General features: G+C 45.1%; 2 protein-coding genes across 5 annotated transcripts in view; one reads left to right on the top strand and one right to left on the bottom strand.

Moving 5' to 3' along the window:
* The window catches only part of LOC119394178 (V-type proton ATPase 116 kDa subunit a 1), a 53503-nt gene extending 44596 nt beyond the window's left edge, over positions 1-8907 (top strand). For all 3 annotated transcript variants that reach the window (XM_037661440.2, XM_037661438.2, XM_037661439.2), the window contains exons 17-19: positions 846-1095; positions 6482-6653; positions 8602-8907. In XM_037661440.2, the coding sequence (XP_037517368.1) occupies positions 846-1095; positions 6482-6653; positions 8602-8698 (519 nt within the window). In that variant the 3' untranslated portion in view covers positions 8699-8907. The remainder of the gene's footprint in view (positions 1-845; positions 1096-6481; positions 6654-8601) is intronic.
* A 6389-nt stretch (positions 8908-15296) lies between these two features.
* Positions 15297-22607, bottom strand: LOC119394182 (thiamin pyrophosphokinase 1). Of its 2 annotated transcripts, none has more exons than XM_049415680.1 (7): positions 22294-22607; positions 22101-22174; positions 21708-21850; positions 19511-19612; positions 17313-17462; positions 16879-16990; positions 15297-15618 (listed from the first exon to the last, which is right to left on the bottom strand). In XM_049415680.1, exons 1-7 carry the CDS (start codon positions 22482-22484, stop codon positions 15485-15487), a joined length of 906 nt encoding a protein of 301 aa, XP_049271637.1. In that variant the 5' UTR covers positions 22485-22607; the 3' UTR covers positions 15297-15484. The 2 variants fall into 2 exon arrangements, with proteins under 2 accessions (XP_049271637.1, XP_037517372.2); XM_037661444.2 differs by having other exon boundaries at positions 22101-22181; positions 22298-22603.
* Positions 22608-22642: the final 35 nt, after the last annotated feature.

The following is a 22642-nucleotide window of genomic DNA, read 5'->3' as shown; positions in this document are numbered from 1 at the left end:
TGCTCGTAGTTGCGTGGTTCCGTTTTCTTCGCCATGCGCAGTGACGAAAACGTGAATATTTCTGTGCTTTTGACCATCGCCGGTTGCCGTTGAGAGTGGCAGCCGTTCGAGTGTTGCCTCGTCAGCTGAGAACTGCATCGTCGGCACGTTCTCACGACCGACCGAGGCACGGGCGCAGCGTGTCTCCGATAACAATGCTGGCGTCCGGTAATGGCGGCGCTTCGGGGTCGTCTGCCAGTGCCGTCTTACGAGGCGGTGTATCGGAGTATGGGCCGAAACCGATCTCAGCTGTCATTCGTTCCAAACGAGCGCGCACGTTTGCTTCCATGGTTGGCAGAGCGATGAAAACACTACGGCGTTCGAGGTGCATACCCAACATTACCAAACCGACGCCCAGTTTTCAAGCACGCGCAATACACAGCGCGATCGACTCCGCTCGACGAGAACGACGCAAGCCGACCGGAAATGGCGGCACAGACCACGTGGTTGCGCCGAGACGCCAGAGAGAAAAAAATGAAAAAAATGCCGCCGGCGCTGACGTCGCCTCCTCGCACCTCCGCCCTCCCTCCCTCCCCTCACGCCGCGCGCAGCTTCCCGTGCGCTCGCTGCGTTGAGTTGAGAGAGAAAGCTGCGGAACGTGATCTCTATAATTTGGTAACACCACTTAGACTTGACGGATTCGAAAAATTTTTGCGGCATATGGCTCGTGAAGAGTCATACGTCAATAATGGGACTATTCCAATATAACAAAGAAAGGTGTTGCAGGGCCCCTTTAAGGTTTCTCGCAGCTTTTTCACTTGTGCATCGTTTAGACAGGCTTAACATGTTTGCTTGTCTTTGTGTAGGGCGGTGCCACCAGCTCAGCTCATGCCGGCCTCAAGGACACTGAAGACGGAACAGCGGCCAATGCGATGCCCGAGCAGCCCAAGACCGTCAGTGTTGGTGGCCACGGCGGTCATGGCGACGAGTCTGGCGAGTTCAACTTTGGCGACACCTTCATCAACCAGACGATCCACACCATCGAGTACTGCCTGGGTTCTGTGTCGCACACTGCTTCCTACCTTCGACTCTGGGCTCTGAGCTTGGCTCATGCACGTGAGTGCTATTTCTGACGTGAGTTACTTGCCTGTGAACTCTTACAGTAAAACCTCGTTACAAGAGACACTCAAGGGACCCGGGAAACTATTCTTGTAACCAAAAATTCTAAAAACACTGAGGGGGTAGGACTAGACCACTTTACTATGCATCAATCAGCATCAAAGTGTGTTTAAACCCACCCACAGTAAATAGCTTTGGATGGCAAAAAGTGATTCATAGTAACGTTGTTTAGCGACTGCTGATTGTACAGTCGAACCTCGATATATCGAACGGCACGGTGATCGCGAAATAGTTCGATATATCCAGAATTTAATATAAAAAAAACGTGTAAAAAATGCGTCAAGAACTTGTGGAAAACAACCAACGAACCAATCGTGGTGCAGTAAATACTCACTTGAAGATTCAAACAAAGTATTTATTGTGTTGGCTTAAAATACTGAAAAAGAGTAGCCTGCTCTTTGTTGGCAATGGCGTGTTTGACGACTGCATCCTCAACATAGTCCAGGTGATCCACAAGTGAAAGGCCGGTGCCTTCAGTCGCGCTGCAGTGGCGGCGCACAAGGGCCGAAGCGGCTATGACCTCAGCTGATGTCGGGAGCGGGGCACCATCAGCGCTTGCGGGATCCACCTCGGCAGTGTCTTCATTCGGCTGCTCAGCGGTAGCTTCGCCGACGATCTCTACATCCGTTAGCTCCGCCGTTGTACCAGTGCTGTCGTCACCTCCAACGAAGTTTTCGATGCACATGCTTTGCGGCTCCGCACCAACAAAGCTCTCCAGCTTGCTCCACGTTTCGGCGAGCTCGCTTTCTTCATCTGCGCATGCCAACCCAGCTTCCTCGGATTCTTCCACTGATGCCTCGTCAGTGCGGCCACCGAAGCCCGCATGCCGAAAGCAGTTGGCTATCGTCGACTGCTTGACGTTTTCCCACGACGCTTTGAGCATTTGGATGGCGCCCAAAAGATCGATCTTCAGATCTTGGCCCATCCGGAGTTTTACAAGCAAAATTTCGATCAGCCGGCGCTTGTAGATAGACTTAAATGTGTGGATAATGCCCTGGTCCAACGGTTGGAGCTTCGAAGTGGTGTTGGGCGGCAGAAATACCACTTCGATGTTGCTCAGCTGGGCATCGGTGTGGTGTGCAGTGCAGTTATCGACGATAAGGCATACCTTCCGTCCCTGACGCACCAGGTCCGAATCCCACGCCTTCAGCCACTTGAGGAAAATATCCCTCGTCATCCACGACTTCTTATTCCAGGCATAAGTCACCGGAATATTGGGGCAGTTCCGCATGCACCTCGGGGTTTTAAATTTGCCAATTACAAGTGGCCTCAGCTTCGTGCTCCCATCCATATTGGCAGCCAATAGGACCGTCACACGGGCCTTGCCTTGCTTGCCCCCGTGGCACTTGTCCCCGCGAGTGTCCAGCGTTTGCCTCGGAAGCATTTGCCAGAACAGGCCCGTCTCGTCAGCATTAAAGATTTGGTTCGGCTCATACTTGGCGAGAACTTTGGGCCACTCATGATCAAGCCACTTTTGAATTTCTTCATCATTGGCGTCCTCACTCTCTCCCAACACAGTCTTCCCGACAATCTTGAAACGAGTCTTAAAACGTTGTAGCCAATCGCTACTCGCACTGAAATTCTCGACGCCGAGAATGAATGCAAAGTTCTTTGCCTTCTGTTGCAACATCGGCCCCGATACAGGAATATTTCGGGCCTTTGCGTGCATGAACCACTTGTGGAGAGGCTTTTCAACATCTTCAAAAGCAGCTTTGCGTACACGCCGCGCGCCCGAGTGCTGACTTTCCTCAGCCTTGGCCTTTATGTCGGCTTCGTTTTTAAGCAGATTACTCAATGTGCTCCTTGGTATGCCTAACCCGTCCGCGACGCTCGACTTCTTTCTAGCCAATCTCGACGCGCTGGATTGCTTCCAGTTCTGCTGCAAAAGTCAGGGTCGTCCGTTTCTTCGCGTCTGCAGCCATCGCTACACACACCACAACGCGCGGCAAGCCTAACACACGAGCACAACAACGACCGATGCGACGGATGCCTGGCGAAAGGAGGAGCTGGTGCAACAAGTGCAGTGCGTCGTCAGGCGTCGTTGCTGCAAGGCTGCGGCATGCGTACGCCGCTACGTTCAAGTGGCGCACTCGGCGCCATCAATGTGTGCAGCAGTCGTAAACGCCCATGCGCTACCGCTATTTTCGAGAGTTGCGGGAAAGCTCGCCGCCTGTCAACGGAGCGCGGCAGGAAAGCTCGACAGGAAAGTCAATGGAGCACGGCGGGAAAGCTCGCCGCCTGTCAACGGAGCGCGGGCGGTTTGTGGCGGCCGAGTTCAATATATCCATTATACGTCAAACTTCGTTCGAAATAAAAAATTAAAAATGCATGCGATTTCCCACGTGATATAGGAACCGTTCGATATAGGCAATAATTCGATATGTCCGTGTTCGATATATCGAGGTTTGACTGTATAGGTTTCCTTCCCAACTTCTGGAGGTAAAGCACTTCACTTTGCAAGCCTTCCTTTTGCTCACAGTACCTTTGAAGTGCTCTTAGATACAGTATAGACCGCTTATAACGTAAGTCGCCGGAGTCGCGAATATCCGCACTATAAGCGGTACCGCACTATAACCAAAACAACCTTCTTCAAAGGCTGCACTTGCACAAAACGTGTTGAGCATGTAGCCTCGCGTGTCCGATAATCGACATATGCGATTTGGGGCGCTTACAACCACTTAAATCTCCGAATGTTCAAAAATTAACCGCCAAAGACCCGCATTGCCAGCGAAATGAACACGGGGGAAAAAAGCAAACAAAACAAAGTGCCATCGTGGAAATTCGCCGACTACATTTCAGGCCACCTCGAGGTATGCACATTACACAGAAACCATGTCGAATCGCGACCGAAATTTCACGTGCTGAGCGCGGTACTGATCGTTTGATTTCACGGGCGCGCACGCGATGTCCAAGACATTGCAATCGAATCCGGAACCACCATTCGAGAGTTGCATGTGCCAACCATGCCCTCGTTTTCATTAACGATATGATTCCCTTCCCTTCAAGTGCAGCCATCGCAAAAAGTTTCGTTAATTCCGCACCAAACCGCAACTTTTACCGCCCGCGACCGCTACCGAAAAGCAACCAACGCTGATTAGGCCTAGCCTGCAGTTTAGCATGTTGTCGCGGGAAGTTTGTCCAAGACAACATGAAGGTCGGACGTCGAAAAGATCGCACTCAAGCACTAACCCAAGAACAGCGCGTGATACGAAGTTTGAGTTCGCGGCCAGGAGATCAACGGCGACAAAAGCCGCCAAGCTCGTTTAAGTCCGTGCACTGGCAGAAAAGGTGAAAGCTCGTGTCATGAAGCCGCAAAACTTTTCAATTTGCAGACGAGGTAGCAAACGCGATATCTGTAGCAAGTGTGATAACGACGACGCTTTTCCCGACAGGAAACTTACTTTAAAGCGCACATGATGAGGACGCGATCATACGTTCCACGCGGAACGCGCTGCCGGCAAGCGGCCGCGGAACCTTGCCGCCGCCAGTGCAAAGGCTACTCAGTCACCTAGGCAACCACCATTCTTCCCCACTCGGCGAGCCCGCACAGCGATGCCACGGTCTTTTTCCTCCCTCCGCCCCTCGTTCGTTCACTGTGCGTGCCCTCGCCCTTCGTAACGACCTCGTCGCTCCCTCCCCAGTGGCGTACCTCCTTTGAGAACCGCACTCGCTACCGCGTTTGTCAGAAATATTTTCCCGCAATCACATTATAAACGGTATTTTATCTTGGGGGACTGCACAATAAGTGGTATGCGTATACAGTGAAACCTTGGTGATACGATCACAGCTCATACGAATTTCCGGGTGATACGAATATTTCGTTGGTCCCGGCCAAGGCCCATTGGCCTCAATGTAATGGAGTACGGTTGTCGCGAACCAATTTTCACCCAGCGACGTTTGATACGAACGTTCGCTACCACCCAGGCTCTAAGAGGTGCTGTCCGCGCTGTCGCGGAAGACGCGCCAAGCACGTACGAGCGCGGAAACGCAAGCGTGGGTATGCGTGCCGCACTGCCAAATCGTCAGAATCATGGTGTAAGAAAAACACTTTTCAGAATAAACCTTCAGAGATGCGTCACGTGTGGCCTCCGAGTGTCGCGGGTCACAACGCACCTGTTTCATTAATTAAATGCGCGCGTACGGGCCGTATATTCACGAGTGCTGGTATGATTGCCGACATCTAAAAACTTAACTGACAATCATTCGAGATTCTTCCTGACGTTGCCGTAGCCCTGACAAACAATAAATGAAGATGTACGCCAGCTTTCTTTTGTCGCATGCTAATTTTCTATGCTTTCTGGTGATACGAATTTTCGATGATACGAATATTTTTCGTGGTCCCGTGAGATTTGTATCACCGAGGTTTCACTGTACATGCGGTTCTATGGGAGGGTAAACAGGAGTCAAAAAAGACCGCATTATAACCGGTCCTGCACTATATGCGGTTACGTTATAAGTGGTCTGCGCTGTATTCATGCAAGTCTATCTAGTTGTATCGGGTTTGGCCGTAAAATACAGGAACTATCTCCACAACCCATGTCCCCCTTTTTAATATACTTGTGCTTTAATTTCGAATGTGACGCTAATGTAGTAGGGTATTTGGAACCTTCACAGTTTTCAGTGCATATGGAAGGTTGCCTTTCAGTAGTGTGGCTGCATAGTAACAGCTGCTGCATGGCCCATAGCTAAAGGGGGACTTTAAGGGCTCGATTTTCTTTGCTAAATACATCATTAATTAGAACTAACAGACAAGAAAGGCGAGGAAAGCATAGGGCATGTTACCTGTAGTAATTATGATGTAAATGTGAAGACAGTAAAGTGGATGAAAAGATCACTTGCTGCCGGCAGGGACCGAACCTGCGACCTTTGTAGTATAACACGTCCAATGCCTTACCATTGAGCTACGGCGGCAGTCATCCTCCCGTCCCTTTTATGGGGTATATACACTCAAACCTCTATATAACGAACATGGATATAACGAATTATCGGTTATAACGAAGTAAATGAAGAATAGTCTTGTCATAGCTTCAGTGTTACAAATAAACGTTTATAACGAATTTTCGGATATAACGAAATTATTTTCGTGGCAGATGTGACTTTGTTATAATGAAGTTTGAGTGTATGTGCATTTAATCCTAGGAGTGTTAGCACCTCTAGTACCCATGATGGCGAGTGTGGTACGTCTTTTTCTGCCTGCTTTTTCTTCACATTTACATCATAATTACTGCAAATAACATCCCACATGCTCTCCTTGGCTTTCTTGTCTGTTAGTTCTAATTATTGTTGGCCCATAGCTGACATTTGTGGCTCCTACATTGTGCAGAGCTGTCGGAGGTGCTGTGGACCATGGTGCTGAAGAACGGCCTGATGCCCATCAGTGTGGTCGGGGGCTTCCTGATGTACTTCACGTTTGCCGCCTGGGCATTCCTCACCGTGGCCGTGCTGCTGATCATGGAAGGGCTGTCGGCCTTCCTGCACGCCCTGCGTCTGCACTGGTATGCCTCTTCATTTCATCTTTGATACAACTTGCGTTTGTAGGGGTGCGTTTCGTGCTTTCACGCCTGTCTCGCTTTGTAGCTACCTTGAAGTTGCAGCCTTGAAAAAGATAAGTCCGCTTGTCGAAACTTCGGCTCCAGCAACACCCTATGTCCATGAATTTTTCATCTCTCTGTAGCTACCACAGCTCTAGAGAATGAATAGACCTTTTGAGTCACTAGCAAGTGGTGTAGGCACTCTGTCAAGTTTCGTAAGGGCCAACTTCAGAAAAATTTTCACACACACAGAAAGAAAGCCTATTTTTAGGTGGTGTTATAACAGACCAGCTTCTGTTATATGAGTACGTGTGTCTGTGACAGCCTGCACAAATGCCATGTTGATTCCAAAACACCCACAAAAGAAGCCATTAGCACTTGGCAGAAGTGATGCACGACCCGAAACATTAAGAAACTCCATTTTGAGCCATGCATGAATTACGATACTATTAAGCAGCGTGCTGAAAATCTTGGAGGCTACATGTCAGGATTTACTTCTTATCCACTAACAACCATTTACAGTTGTGAGCAGTATGAAAGGGAACACACAGTTCATGTTTAATGTGACTACTGGTGATGTGCAGATAAGAATGTGACTTACTGATCTGTGAGAGGCATCCTTTTGCTTGAGCATTTAATGCTACAAACACTTTTGTGATTGACCACTGCACTTAGCTTCTACGGCCACTTGAACGTTACTTCAGTGTTCCCTTCTATATTGTTCACTACTGTATGCATGTAGGCTTCTGGGTGTGGCTTAAAGGCTGCTGGTAAGAGAATAAACTATTGCCAGGCTTGCATATTCGATAATGGTCTTAAGAATTTGCACAGTGCTTTCACACAAAAGCATTACTGTAGATTTAAGCAATGTTTGAGGTTTTGCATAAAGTAAGCAGCCATGCTTTAGAGATTGAATACATATGTGCATTCAGAGCCTTACACAGACTGATGAACTTGCAACAACGTATCATTGCAGTCTGTTGATAGCAATAAATTTTACCTTAGTTTCAACATTAGGCATTAGTATGAGTGACTTGGACAGCAAATCTTGTCTGAACTGCCCTCTTTGCGGAGTAAGCTTGCAAAGCTTTTGGCAAATGTTACAAACGGAACCGAAGTTTCTATGTGCTCTATGCAATAAACAAATTCGTGGGTTATGCATGCATGTGCTGTCTTTTGGGTTTGCCATAGGTGGTATTGAGTGCCTTGTTTCAGACTGAAATACTGGCCTTCTGGGCTCTGTCTGGCTTGCTAGCTAATATGGTATGGCCGCACCCAAACACCTACATGAATCCCAATTTGCCCGTTAAATTTGTGAAAAGGAATGTGAACATTCGCTTGGTCTCACTTCTCTTCCAAGAGGAAGTATTGGTGAAAGTTTATCGATTTTGATGCAGTCAAGTCTGAGAGGAGCACCCAATGTTGCTGCAGCACCGTCGTTTCTCCCAGTTATCGTGCTTTGACAAACTGTGCTTGCAGTTAAGCAAACTTTAGATGCCAAGTTTTTAAAATGTAGCTTAAAGTGCATTCTTGCCTATAACGCGCACCCGGAACCGTGATTCGCGGAAAAGTTTCTGAAAATGATGCCCGTGTATTGCCATGAAGCTAGCTTCCTTGCATAGCTGTGAAGCACTGCCGTGATGAAAAAAATAAGTTGTGCGGGTTATAAGCGGGAAAGTACGGCATTTAAATATTTACGCACACCACAAAGGTCAAAACAGTCAGCCTCTGCCACTTTCCCATTTCGAAGGAGATGGCCATGTCAAGTAAGGCGCTTTTCAGTTAAGTTCTATGATCACGTCCTCCCTGAAGACTTCATTGTGGTGGGCTGTAGCTGTTCTGCGCATGTCCTAAGCAAATGGCCAAAATGCTGTCATACTAAAGCTGTTCAACATCATTCGTTTACTTCCAGGGTGGAATTCCAAAGCAAGTTTTACAAGGGAGAAGGGTACATGTTTGTGCCATTTTCATTCGACACCATCTTGGAGACTTCTGGTGCAGAAGACTAGACGTTGTCTTGAGAATATGCTAGTCAAGAATATGCCAATTATTAGAAAGAGACACGTACCATTAGAAAAGCTTGCACAAATGCATTGCTGTCGTTCGTGGTAATTTGCTATTCCTATGTTAATATACGTAATCTTCCATGCAACGTTAGATCAGTATTCGTTGTAATTGTTAACGTGTGGTATCAAATAAAGTATAATCTGGAAACTCTCGCTGTGATGATATTTGTTGTAATTGTTAATGTATAGTATCAAATAAAGTATAATCTGGAAACTCGCGTTTTGTGATATTCTGTGTGGGTATTTCCCGTAGACACCGGGGAAAGCATTCAGTGGAGAGTTGTTCATTTATGCTGCTGTACCCTGCCTGATTGAGAGACGTCCTTACATGCCACAAGAGATTACATTCTTCAGAAGTATGATTTAAGTAGCCGGATAAGGGGTTGGTGTGTTGCATAATTTACACACCTCTTTCGAAGTATATCTTGCAGCTGACAAATCTGTAGTTTACTAGGTCTTGCAGGTTCTGTTGTACGACATCCAGTTACTATGCATTGTATGAAGCCATCTAAGAAGTTTTAGCCAGTTACCGTGCACCATGACAAGAATGTTGGTGAATCCTTAGGAGAGTGTATGACTGTAGATACATGTAGTATATTCCGTTAAGGTACCAGTTCTCTTCATATACTTCATATAAAATTTAGTTTCACCATATGTCTTGCACAAACTGAATATATATTAATTCTTCAGGGATGTTTGTCAAATTTATGAAACTTGGACTTATACGAGAACTGTCTACAGGATACTCTTTTCATCTCCAGCATACTTGCAAAGCAGCCATCCAGCCACATGAAAAATACACGTTATAAATATAGTCGGATTCACTAAAATTTTGCTCTCCCGGACATGAGACTCGTGGGTTGGTCCGAGTCTGAGCGAGTCTATTGAAGAGAGTTTGCCGGCCTATGCTCGGAAAAACCATCATAACTGACAGTATTAGAAAAACGAGCCGTTGAGCTCGTCAATAAAAATGGCAGTGACTGTCGCTGACTGAATAAAGGTTACTAACTCTTGCCGAGTGGACGCGAGTAGGAACAAAAGTGGCATCGCGTTGCTCGTGTTAATACTCATGTCACCTCGTACTTGCACCTTTTAAATGAGTATGGTGGACGTAGTCGTGAGTGTCCCGACTTGTGCCTGTGACCGAACATTAAACAATTCTACTTGAAGGTTTGTATTCCCGTGCGCCAAGCGTGCCATACCCATAGAAGTCACTGAAAGCACAACTCGTTGCACGTTCGACAAGGCGGCACGAGAGCTTTTGCGTGGCAGACAGAGGTGGTAAGGAAGATGTCTGCAGCATTGTTCCATAGTGACTGTGCAACCCGCTGCGGTGGTCTGGTGGTTATGGTGCTTGACTGCTGACCTGCAGGTCGCAGGATCAAATCCCGGCTGCAGCAGCTGCATTTCGATGGAGGCAAAATGCTAGACACCTGTGTGTTTAGATTTAGTGCACGTTAAAGAACCCCAGGGGGTCAAAATTTCCAGAGCCCTCCACTGCAGCATCTCTCGTAGTAATATTGCCACACATGCTTCTTTTTCTATTTTCATGTAACTGACCCATTACACGTGTAACCACTGCCTTGCGTGCACTGCACAGGAATGTAAAACATTCCAGATTATTTTAGATTGCTCTGATAAGCTTGAGTGCGCGCGAACAGTACAGTTTATTTGGGGACTAATTCCACCATCGATGATAAGGCTGGAATCTTTGATGTCACATATAAATGCAGACTCACCTTACTGCAGATCAGATTACTGATGGCCCACGCTCTGTTTGCTGCTACCAGTGTACAGCGCGTATGTTTGTACGTTGACTTGTCGTTTCCTGGGCACAAGTTCATCCAATAAAGAGTTTCATATTTCATAGCCCAAGTGCCATCTTCCTTGTCATCGCGACAACGTGACATTGTTTTGGGACGTAAAGCTGCAACAATTAAAAAATTAACAGTGACTGCACAGGCTTGTGCACCAAGAGTGTGCCCATGAACAGATTATGAGTGATCATTTTTGGCAAAACTCTGGCTGATGGTCGACTAAATAATCGGAATTCACTCATCTGTTCACAAAAAATGTTGCAGTGGCTTAGCTCGGCTGTGCCAGGATAACGTAGAGTTAGCAAAGGTTCAGCTAATTATTCTTAGCTTTCCTGATTGTCTAGAAGTAGCTTGATTATCATGCTCACTGCTGCTCCAATGACACACACACGGTATACGTATTATGTGGCACATGTATATTTATTTTGCCAGGCAGCTACTTCGGGATCCGATGAGTTAAGCCTCTCCGCTCTTCTGCACCGTTTATCAGCATTTGTGCTCTCCTTCTCCATGGCTATACCACACTGGCAAACGCCAGTCAGAGGCGCTATCGAGCGCCGACGCCAATACGTCTGCCAAGGCTACGATGTCCTCTGGAAAGCGAAGACCGGCGGCGGCGGCGGTGGAGTGCGCAGGGACTCGCCATCCGCCGGTGCGTGAAATCACTGATCCTCGCACATGCGCAGCACGGCGAAACTGGCTCGGTTAGGCCAGTGCAACTAACTGCTAAAAAAAAGTCTAAGAGCTCACTTGGACTCTTGCACACCAGAATTCCATTCATTCAGGTCCACTCGAACTCGGTCTGAGTGAGTCCGCTCATGAGTGTTTGCTGACCTATGGCGATATCTGTTGGTATCAAGATGGTGATAGTTCCGAAGCGGTCAGCTCGGTGATGCCACTACTCCGCAGGTAAATATTATTAGACCACTAAAGATTACTGTGAACCAGACAGCCTTGTAAATGGTTCAGCAACCTTGTGGGCCAAAATACTATACCCATGAGCCACCGTGCATGTTAACAGGGCATGAGCAGCGTCAGATGCGGTTGGCCTGTTTGTCCAAGGGCACTGGTGAGGCAGCAATGCTGCTTTATTAAGCATTTATATCATCTGCTTGCACCACATCTGTCAAGTTCATTGTATGTTGCGCTAACAATTGCCAGTTTTAGCACTTACGTATATATATTTTATGCTAGTTAGCACACGCATTTTTAGCACGCTATATGACATGTACAGCTATCCATTGTCATTGACCGCACCATTTATTACACCTCACAATTTCTTGGCGCTCTTTGGCCATCACTGGGCCTTGCACCATAAAATATACTACTACCCCGCCAACACCCCCCCCCCTTTGGCTATGCCTCTGGTATCCGGTTCTTATCAAAAGTTGTGGTCTTTTTCATAACTGCCCTCAAACCGACAATATCCTCTTTTCTGAACTTAATCATCAGGCATTTCTCATTGTGCAGAAGCTTGGAACTTTTAAATAAACCAATATTGTCCAATTAAATTTTCTATGCTTCTTTCTTAGACGTTAAGCTGTGCAATGAACAAGAAAAACTCAAGACGATAACTTTTCAGTGTGTGATCAAGGAAACCGTATGGGTCCCGAAACATGTTCCACCTTGACTTGGTCACTGATCACATCATCATGTTCCTCAACTTTTCATGTTAAAGATTTTAATTGAAATGCAACCCCCTGAGAAGACAATCTTTTATTTTTGGGCTGTAAGATACTTAATATTGATAATAGCACAAAGATCCTAGATCATTGCACAGCCTATAATTACACCCAAAGTGCTGCCAAGTCATTTTCTTTGCTTGTGGTAGGATCTGTAGTTAATACTGCTGATGTGATGGGCACATCTAGAGTAACTTTGGTAGCATTTTAATTAGGTTTTCTAAATAACACATTGACAGGTGTATTAAAACTGCCCTTCTGAAGGCAGACAAAAAGGCAATCTACTTGGGGTCAAAATGTAAAAAATTTCTGGAAAGGTGGCGACGTACTTCAAGAGCTTGAAACAAAGCTTTGCCAAGTATGCCTACAATGTTTTTACAAGGTATGTCAAGATCCATGCTTAGCATATTAGCATAGGATATGAATACCGTAAGCAATATTTTTGTGGCAGTGATCATAAACTTGAAACACGGTTTTGCTCCATCAGTTTTGTTATGTCCTGGTGCGCATGTCATAGTGCTGTCATGTTATCGTATTTGTTGTTGTCAATGCATACAGTTCAGAGTAGAGCACTGCACGGGCCGGATTTTACGGCCCGGGCGCAGCTTTATGAAGCCAGAGCCCAGCCCGGGCCCGGCCCGGGCGTTCATTACTAAACTAATTCAGGGTGCGCTTGTTCACGACCAGGCCCGACCCGGGCCCGCTAGAGGATATTAGTTGTTGATGATGATTATTAATGATGCCGTGCGCTTTGTAGCGGGCGATCGGACGGAAAATCTGGTGTGTACATGCATCGAATTGTTGCTTTGCCTGCGGTGGTAGCTCAGCGGTTAAGCTGTTTCACTGTTAAGTCCTAGGACGCGGGTGCGATTCCCGCAGCCACGGCGGCTGCAATGTGATGGGGGCGAAATGCAAGAACACCCGTGTATATACTTATCTTTAGGTGCACGTTAGAGAACTCGAGGTGGTCGAAATTGATCCGGTGCCACTACGACGTGCCTCGTAATCATATCGTAGTTTTGGCACGTAATACCAAGGAATATAAATGAAATGTACCGTATGTATCAACCTTGAATAAAAGACCGAAATCTTTATTCCTCCCATGGGAACAACCGTGATCTGGCCCATTGTTAGTGCTGTTAATATATATATATATATATATATATATATATATATATATATATACATGATCTGGCGTGTTTATAAGAAAACTTACCACGATGTACTTGTTACTTTGACAAAGTCCGGTCCAGCAGATGAAACATTAGTAAAAATTAGAGGTGTGCGAATATTCGAAATTTCGAATATTTTTCGAATAGTCTTTGCTATTCGATTCGATTCGCACTGAAATTTTACTATTCGAACTTCCCAAAAACAAATGCAGTCAACGTCCGGTTAAAAGTGACCCCTTCAGATTTTCAATATGCTTCACCTCATTACACTCTCGTATTGCGGCAAAGCTGCCTTTCAAGCTCCGTTACGGTCGAACTTAGGCAAAAGACAGTCAACGTCTGATTGGAAGTGGTCTTTAGATTTTCAATATGCTTCACCTCCTCACACCTCCGTATTGCGGCAAAGCTGCCTTTCAAGGTCCGTTACGGTCGAACTTAGCCAAGAGACAGTCAACATCAGTTTGGAAGTGGTCCCTAAATTTTCAATATGCTTCATCTCATCACACCCCCGTATTGCAGCAAAGCTGCCTTTCAAGCTCCGCTACGGTCGCAAATGTATTAACTCAAGAAAATGCTGGTTCCAATATAGAGATGAAAGATGTGGCAGAGTTGGGGGCTCATTTAATGCTGTTTTGGACCTGATATTTGGGCAGTAAGTCCGAAAACTCGGACGCCGAAGCTTTTTAGCATCCAAAATTTCAGATGTTCTTATATATCGACGTCTACGAGGCAGATTTGGAACTCCGGACTTGAAGGTAGCACACCCTTGTCGCCACATCAGTTGGGCTTCCACAGAAGTTGAAAGAGGAGGAGAGGCTGAGGAAATGGCATCTCTGCCTATCACGTGTAAAGTGTTGTCGGCAACACTTTGGTTGCACCAAATCATGTACATAAATACAATTCGGCCTCTACATTGCCTCACTCTTGATAAGAAAGACAACTATGAAATATGACGCCACCAGCACTTCATCAGCCTAGCGAAAAGAAACACTTTTATGCTGCTATCTCACAAGAACATACTTAGGGATTCTCTGCAACTTTTTCTAGTAATTTCACTTCGAATTATTCGAAAAATGTTTGAGAAATATTCGAAAATTATTCGAAATTATTCGATTCGATTCGCACTCAATCTTTATTATTCGAATTCGCTTCGCACCCAAAATTTTGCTATTCGCACAGCTCTAGTAAAAATATACAGTGCCAATCTATATCTATACTGGTGAAAAAAAAATAGCACTTCGACTGTTTTTCTATTTTTACTGCTAAGCTTTACTAAGAGCCAGCTCTTCGCACGTGTCACTTCAGCTTGGCACAGTATACCTTAGACCATGCAATGCATAACGTTCGCGTGTGCTCGAAGGCCCAACTTACAGCCTTTTAATGAGCGGGTCCGAGTCCGGCCCGGCCCGCAGCCTCAAGCCCGGGCCCGGCCCAGGCCCGCGGCTTCAAGCACGGGCCTGGCCCCGCACTTTCAAGCCCGAGCCCAGCCCAGGCCCGCCGGAAAACGCTTTGGACGGCCCGCGGGCCAGGCCCGTGCAGTGCTCTAGTTCAGAGTTCGCACAAGGCTGTGGGAGAGTTTCTTGTGACTGCGCAGGATAGCTGCTAGCGCTGTCTCTGCAAACGTATTAAGAGCCACAGATGCCTCTGAAGCCAGCAATCCTTTTTTTTTTAATTGCACACCCATTTAACAAAGCATGGCAGTGTTTGCACATGCTCATGTTGCACACGCAACGCTAAAAAAATTTACCTGTTTTGTGTGCACCTGTTGGGCAATAAGCCATCACCGTTTGTGAATGCTTTTTTGATTAAGAATACAAAATGATGCACCACTTTGAACATTGTCTTATGTAGAATAAGATGCACAAGAAAATAAAACAAAAAGTTGCCCGTTTTTATTTTGAAATATGGCTAAAAACAAAGTTATAAAAGATAACATGCCAAAAACTATATCTATAAATTCTCTTAGCAGAGGTTGTTTCCTAGTACTTGTATGTACAATTAAAAACAAAGAGTGCCAAAGTGAGCTATGTAAGTTCAACTGCTGTGCAAGGTGACCCTTCAGTCTGTGATGCAATGGCTCTGCAACTCCATGGTCCAGATGAGAGGCCCACTGGTTTCCACAGTCACGGATTCCGAGCCATCGAAGGCATTTGAAGTGCTGATCAGCTTGCCAAAGCTCATCTCCGAGTGGTCTGTAAAACAAAAAACGAAAGAACGCCAGCCAGGCATTTTTCAACGACTGCAAGCCCATTTAGCTGGGCTTGATGAGAGGCACGAAATACGTTAGGCCCAGAACCACACCATATCACCGTTGAAATCACAGCTGCGGTGGTGAACAATCCGGAAAAAAAAGGTTATCTTGTAACAGGTCACAGTGGCACATATCGGTGGAATTGCTGTTTTGAGTGCTGTTTAATCAGAAATTCCTCATGTTGAATTTCCACACTACTAGTATTTATCACTTTTGTTAATTACGATTACTTTTCCTTTTCTGTACGATTGTCCGATATATAATACTTTGGAATCGGGAACAACTAGTACTAGTCTTCTCGGAGTCCCACCCAAGGGTTGAACGGCTTCACTAGTTTGTGAATTAAAACAACTTACTCAAATATTTCCATGCATTGTGCGAGTTACAGTTAGTCTGTTCTTGCAACACATTCGGGCAAGTTGGCCCGTCCGCTCCTTTCTCGCCACATATTTGCAATCACTTTTCTTGCAACATTAAAAGCCAATGTGGCCTTCCACATATAAAAAAAAAAGAAAGCAGTAGCATCACTAAGCTAAGCGGTACCTGGGGCAGTAGGCCGCCACGAAGAGGTGCCAATGGCGACAAAGCTCACTGCAACAGACTATTGAGTGGCAAAAACTCCAAGAATGCGCCGAGCCAAGCCTACCCAAAGCATACAGTTGCATCACACAAAAGCACAGTGGCAGAAAGGGACTGCATTTTCAACCGATCACTTTTCCAGACATTACTCTCAAAGTGCATTAATTGGAGAGACATGCCACCTGTGAATAATGACATTGAAACTGCATCGTCGTGTCACTGTTTGCCCAATGCGCTAATGGAAAAACTGGCCGAAAGAGGGCATTTACAAGAAATGCTGTTGTAATTTCAGGAAGAAAAGCATACTACTGCAGTATGCAGTTATGCTTAAAAGCCTCTCTAACACTTTTTATCATTAATAATTTTTCAGCAGCGCCTAGCTAATGTTTCAGAAAGTGAAGTTCTGCAAACGCAGGTTTCTTGCTTTCTTTTTTTTTTTTGTCATGCCCACATAGTACGCAGCAATGAGTGGACACCCCCAAGATTTTCAGCGTAACCAGGTTTCAGAATATTAGGCTTACACAGGCAGAAACTGGCATAACGGAAGAGTTTCACAGCAAGCGTAGAGATTTATGTTTTTCACAAGATGGTGCAATACACTGAAGGTTGACGTGAAACCTACTCAGGTTCCACTTGAGTCCAGTGGTGGTGACACTGGTGCACGGTGCTCCTACCGGGATCAGACCACACCATGATCCAGTCAGGTGTGGTGGTGTGAGGATGCGATGCTTGCCCTGCAGAACAATGAATTTATCGCTGTGGTTAGGTGTGACAATGGGCACATGCCTCTGGTGCATCATACGTATCGCTACACATTTAAGTGCACTGGCATGGCTGTCTGAAACCTGTTTTTATGTTCACAGCAAAGTCACAGTGACACTAACAGGGTGTAGAAAATGAAAAAAGAAAACTGGTTCGATTTGAGTTTGGCTTCAACACAGTCCAGTGCATAACTACCAACACCTTTTCCTTAGTGGTACCATGCACCTTTTTTTTTTTTTTTTTAAATTGAACAAACTTTATTCTTTCAAGCTGAGTACGAAGTGTCAGGCATACCGCTCTGAGCAGCCAAGTGAGCGAGTTTTCCAAGAGAAGGCAGACGGGTGCACCATCCAACAACTCGTCGCTCTCGTATAGCGTGTTGAAGATGGACATCATGTGGTCCACCCGGTCAAAACTGCCACAGATGACCAGCACCCAGTCCAGCTGCAAATGGTCCCCAAATACAGTCAATAACGGTGGCCAAAGCTCAACATCTTGAACTATGCGACACGAGACAGAAGTGGCTGGAGATTAATTCAGGGTGAGTAAGATACTCAGGTATGTACTTGAAAGATACCGCATGGCCTTTAGTTCTAAACAGGGGTGTGCGAATATTCGAATATTTTTCTAATAGTGTTTGCTATTCGATTCGATTCACACTGGAATTTTACTATTCGAACTTCCCGAAGACAAATACAGTCAACGTCCGATTGAAAGTGACCCCTTCAGATTTTCAATATGCTTCACCTCATTACATTCTAGTATTGCGGCAAAGCTGCCTTTCAAGCTCCGTTACAGTCGAACTTAGCCAAGAGACAGTCAACGTCCCAATGGAAGTGGTCCCTAGATTTTCAATATGCTTCACCTCATTACACTCTCGTATTGCGGCAAAGCTGCCTTTCAAGCGCTGCTACGGTCGCAAGTGTATTAACTCAAGAAAAACGCTTGTTAGATGAAAGATGTGGCAGAGGTGGGGGCTCAATTAATGCTGCTTTGGGCCTGAAATTTGGGCAGGAAGTCCGAAAAATCAGACGCCGAAGCTTTTTTGCATCTAAAATTTCAGATGTTATTATATATCGATGTCTACGAGGCAGATTTGGAACTCCGGACTTGAAGGGAGCACACCCTTGTCCGCCACATTAGCTGGGCTTCCACAGAAGTTGAAAGAGGAGGAGAGGCTGAGGAAATGGAATCTTTGCCAACCACGTGTAAAGTGTTGTCGGCAACACTTTGTTGCACCAAATCATGTACTTAAATACAATTCGGCCTCTACATTGTGCTTCAACCTAGCGAAAAGAAACACTTTCATGTTGCTATCTCATAAGAATATGCTTAGAAATCCTCTCCAACTTTTTTTTCTGCTGCAATTTCGCTTTGAAGTATTCAAAAAATATTCTAGAAATATTCGAGAAATATTTGAAAACTATTTTATTCAATTCGCACTCACACTTCAATATTCGAATTCGCTTCGCACCCAAAATTTTCCTATTCGCACAGCTCTAGTTCTAAACTAAACCATTCTGCAATCACGGTTGGGAATTAAAAGAACCACCTTAATGTAAGCACAATGCCTATAGGTAAGGTTAGTAGGCAGCATAATTTCGTAACTATCATTCAGTAAGTATTCCTGCATTCCTTAATACTGCAGTTCAGACAGGGATATTGCTCTAATTTTTCTCGTGCCTTCCAGCACATATCACTGCTTATGGTGCAGGATCTGCAGCTTTTTCTCTGCAGGAGCCACTGCAGCTAGGCTTGAAATGTGTCTGCAGACTGCTTCGAGCCACTTCCGGCATTTCACAAAGATTTCAGGTGCGTGACCTCAGGCCCCAATTATGGAAAGAGTTAGTTGATGTAATAGCCGGAGAGAGTATGTCCTGTAGGGATGGTAACCCTGAAGTCTAAGCAGTGAATGATGGCTACTGATGAAGCTCATCATAAGGAAGCAGTCTTCTGGCAGCTTTTAAGTTTCAGTTAATTATTAATTCATGACACAAGTGCAGAAGCTCCATTTTGGTGTCATCACTAGCCAAGCTTACAATCTGCAGCAGTGCATTCACTGCCAATGCAATCCAAGCCATAGTTTAGCAATTCCTATTACAGTGAGCCTTCAGCTACATGCCACAAAATTTATGTCTAGCACCACTATAGTCTTCATGATTGCACTGGGTGTCGACGGCTGTAAATATGACTGCTTAAGTAAGGATGTGGAGCGACTCCACTGCTTGTATAACATAGTGAAACTTTGTTCTTTCTAGCTTCTTCACCGATGATACTGCATAAATCTTCGCATCAGATTTATTAAGGAAATTCCTCTGTCAGTCTGCCACTTTGGGACCTCCTCCATTGTACATCCAATGTGCATGTAATGTATTGTTGTAAGCATGATAAAGTGATGCAATACAAGCTGCACTCTGCCGACCGACTTACTATGACATCATTTCAGTGTACTACTGTGTCCTACTGTTCTGAAACAACCGGAAGGTACACACCTTGACAGGTGGAACTTTTGAACAGGTGTTCTTTCCAAGTACTTGCAATGCTTTGGTGAAGTCAGTATGATCTTGATCCGGCGTGTGAATCACATTACTGCCCTGTAAAGATGACGACATGTAACAGCCTGTCAGTGCACTCTGCAGGCAAACTAAACATGTTGTTCAAAATTTCGCAATTTGGTGCAAAGTAACGGAAACTTACAAAACATTTCCCCAAGTCCTTAATCTGTTAAGATTTCTCAAGCTGAAAAACTTTGTGAAATATATCAGAACACAGAATTTCCTTTGTTGAGACTGGCATAAATATATCTATAGTAAATATGATTAACAAAGGAATGGGGCTGTAAAACTGTAGTCTTACACACCTTGTAATTCAAATTAACGAAGAGACATAAGAAGGTTATGGCTTTCAAGTGTGTTTAGAATATGGAGACATAACACAAGGCCCACACTTGACTGACAAGATTGAAAGAAGTCATAAACTTGCAGTTCATTCTACCTACTCTGACTGTACTAACTTTGGTAGAAAGTGTACAATAATAATAATAAATAAAAACTTCAAGCATAATAACATACAGGATAATCTAAAGACTATAAAGTTCATACACAATTCACTGTAGTAGCTTCAGAATAACCTATTACAAGTACCTACACAACGTTTCTGTATACTTGACCAGGGTTAACCACAATACACCCATTCACTAACCATTCAGTTGTGTAAAATTCTACGAATACTCTATTACCATATACTATTTTTTATTGGAACAAATCAGCTGACACTACTGTGCACTGTCTCACAGTATATTCATTTGTGAAATGCACAGATGATATTAAGGATTTATATAGTCGGGTAGAAATTTAGTATGCAGTGGCATTTCAATCTCAATGGTAGATGCACAGAAGCCTGCACCAATGAGACTGCACTCTAGGCTGAGGTCATAAGCCGGACGACAGGTGACCCTGCCATCAGGAAAACATCAACAAGCACATGAGGAGACTATTTCTTTAGCTGTGGAGGCGATCGGCTGCTTTGCTTCGGTTTATTATACCTTCTTATTTTGCATCTGACTGTAGTTGCTGTATAGTTTATTTCCCCGCGATCAGATTTGGTCAACATTTAGCTGAAATCCAGTTGTGCTGTTATACATGTACTGATCGCTTGAACCAGTTCTGCTTGGGTCTGGAAAGGGAATGCAGTAGTGGGAGATAAATAATATAGATAATTTTCGTGTGATTTCATGCACGCAGCTTCTTATTGTGCTAGTAACAAACATGGCAGCCTTGATTTCATCATTGCACCCTATTATAATGTGTGGTGTCTTGCTATTCTGCCTTGCATGTGGTGCCATCTTTTTTTTCCACTTCGTTGTCACTGTTGTCAGTTTGTCACTCAGTGAAAGACTCACCTTTTTTCTGCTAGGTTCTTCTAGGTTTCTTGTTAGTGACACCTGTTGATATGTTAAGTGCTATCAAGTTGCTGATGACTCATGGTGAGACCTTGAGTGCACTAACACCAGCGACATCTCTTTAGCATAAGCTTTTTAAGCTCGACGTTTTCCTGTGGCCTCCAAAATACCATTAGCCACATTGTGCACGGGCGACCTCATTTCATCTTGCTTTGCCTTTCAACAAGCATTAATTTTCACACCACTCTACTGGTATGCAGTATTTTGGTCATGTCATGTGGAATGCACGACATGACCAAAATAAGAATGCTTTAGTTTCATTGCCTTTGCTTCAAAAGAACATTCTGGATTTATGTTCCTTATGATCGAGATATTTGTTTGGCAGTCAATGGGATTCTCAAAACTCTATGCCGATACCACAGCTCGGGAAAATTCAGCTTCTTTCATATTTGGATGCTAGTGATTAAAGATGGCAACCATAAGGATGACACACAGAGACAAGTAACAGGCAGAGGCTGTTTCAACTGAAACCTAAACCACTTGTAGACCAACAGAAAACAAGCTCTGTTTGTCCACTTGCTTTTGTTATTCCCTTGTCACATACAATTTGAGTTCAGTGTGGAAGATAACACAAGCACTGTCATTTTCACATGGCTTGATGTGGTTTCTATGTTACAGTGTCTTGCAAAATTTCGCTGCCATTTCCCTGTCCTTATGTGCTGCCACCGCCATATGCAAAAAAAAAAATTAAAAAAAATGAAGCAAGCCAGAAACATATGCACACTTACTTTTGATTTATAATACTCGAGTGTTTCCTTTGATGCAGAGTCAAAATCTCCAGTGACATAATCTGGAACGAGCTCCTCAGTGCAGGTGGCCATTGCAGTGCGGAAACGGTCCGCTCCTCCATCAACACACATCTTCACAGGTGCTGAGAGAGAGAGAGAGAGAGAGAGAGAGAGAAGAAAGTGTACATTTCAGCGCACCTTGACTTGTGAAACTCTGTCTGCTATGTTCAACTATTCTTGCAGCTGCATAATGTGGCCCTAGGTTGTGCACGTTAATCAGCACGTTCAGACAGATCCTACAGGCCTTTGCATTCGGTAAGTGTCAGTCAGATAGCAAAATCTAGGTGAGATGACGTGATGTCGTACAGAAAGTGACGAAGTGAAGGAAATTACCTTTATTCCAGACTTTCTTTAAAAACGCCGTAGTCTGGGCACTTAGGGGCCGGTTCAAGACAACAAGTGCATTGCTGACACCTAGAGCATATGGAGTAAAAACTAAATTAAAATACATTAGGAAAAGCAGTTGAAAACTTTTGTAAGAGAAACGTAAAGCGTCGCTAGTGTGAGGTATGTTGCGAAGTTGCACTCGCCTCTTTTCCTGAACAGAGCAGCTTCCGGGTCCCATACCCTCGAGCAGCTGTGAATGATGCCATGGTGCTCTCGACCGGGCGAAGGGCGCAACAAAATGAATTGCGACACCACTGTAACGTCGGAAAGTACGGCCAATTTATGGCTCTCAGCTGACACATAAGTATACGAAATTCCCGGGGTTGGCATTGGAAGCCTCCGCGGACACTCGGGCTAGAAGCAGAGCGCGAAAAGGCGCACAATTTAGTTCACTACAACCTAACCTATCGCACTAAGACGAGAAACATCAGAGGTCACATTAACACGAGCTCGTTCATCTCGTTGCTTCCTTCGGCACCACAGCACCA

Source organism: Rhipicephalus sanguineus, chromosome 5 (assembly GCF_013339695.2).
Source record: "Rhipicephalus sanguineus isolate Rsan-2018 chromosome 5, BIME_Rsan_1.4, whole genome shotgun sequence".
Classification (NCBI taxonomy): Eukaryota; Metazoa; Arthropoda; class Arachnida; order Ixodida; family Ixodidae; genus Rhipicephalus; species Rhipicephalus sanguineus.
Note: the sequence above shows the minus strand (reverse complement) of the source record. Positions and strands in the feature narration are given on the sequence as shown.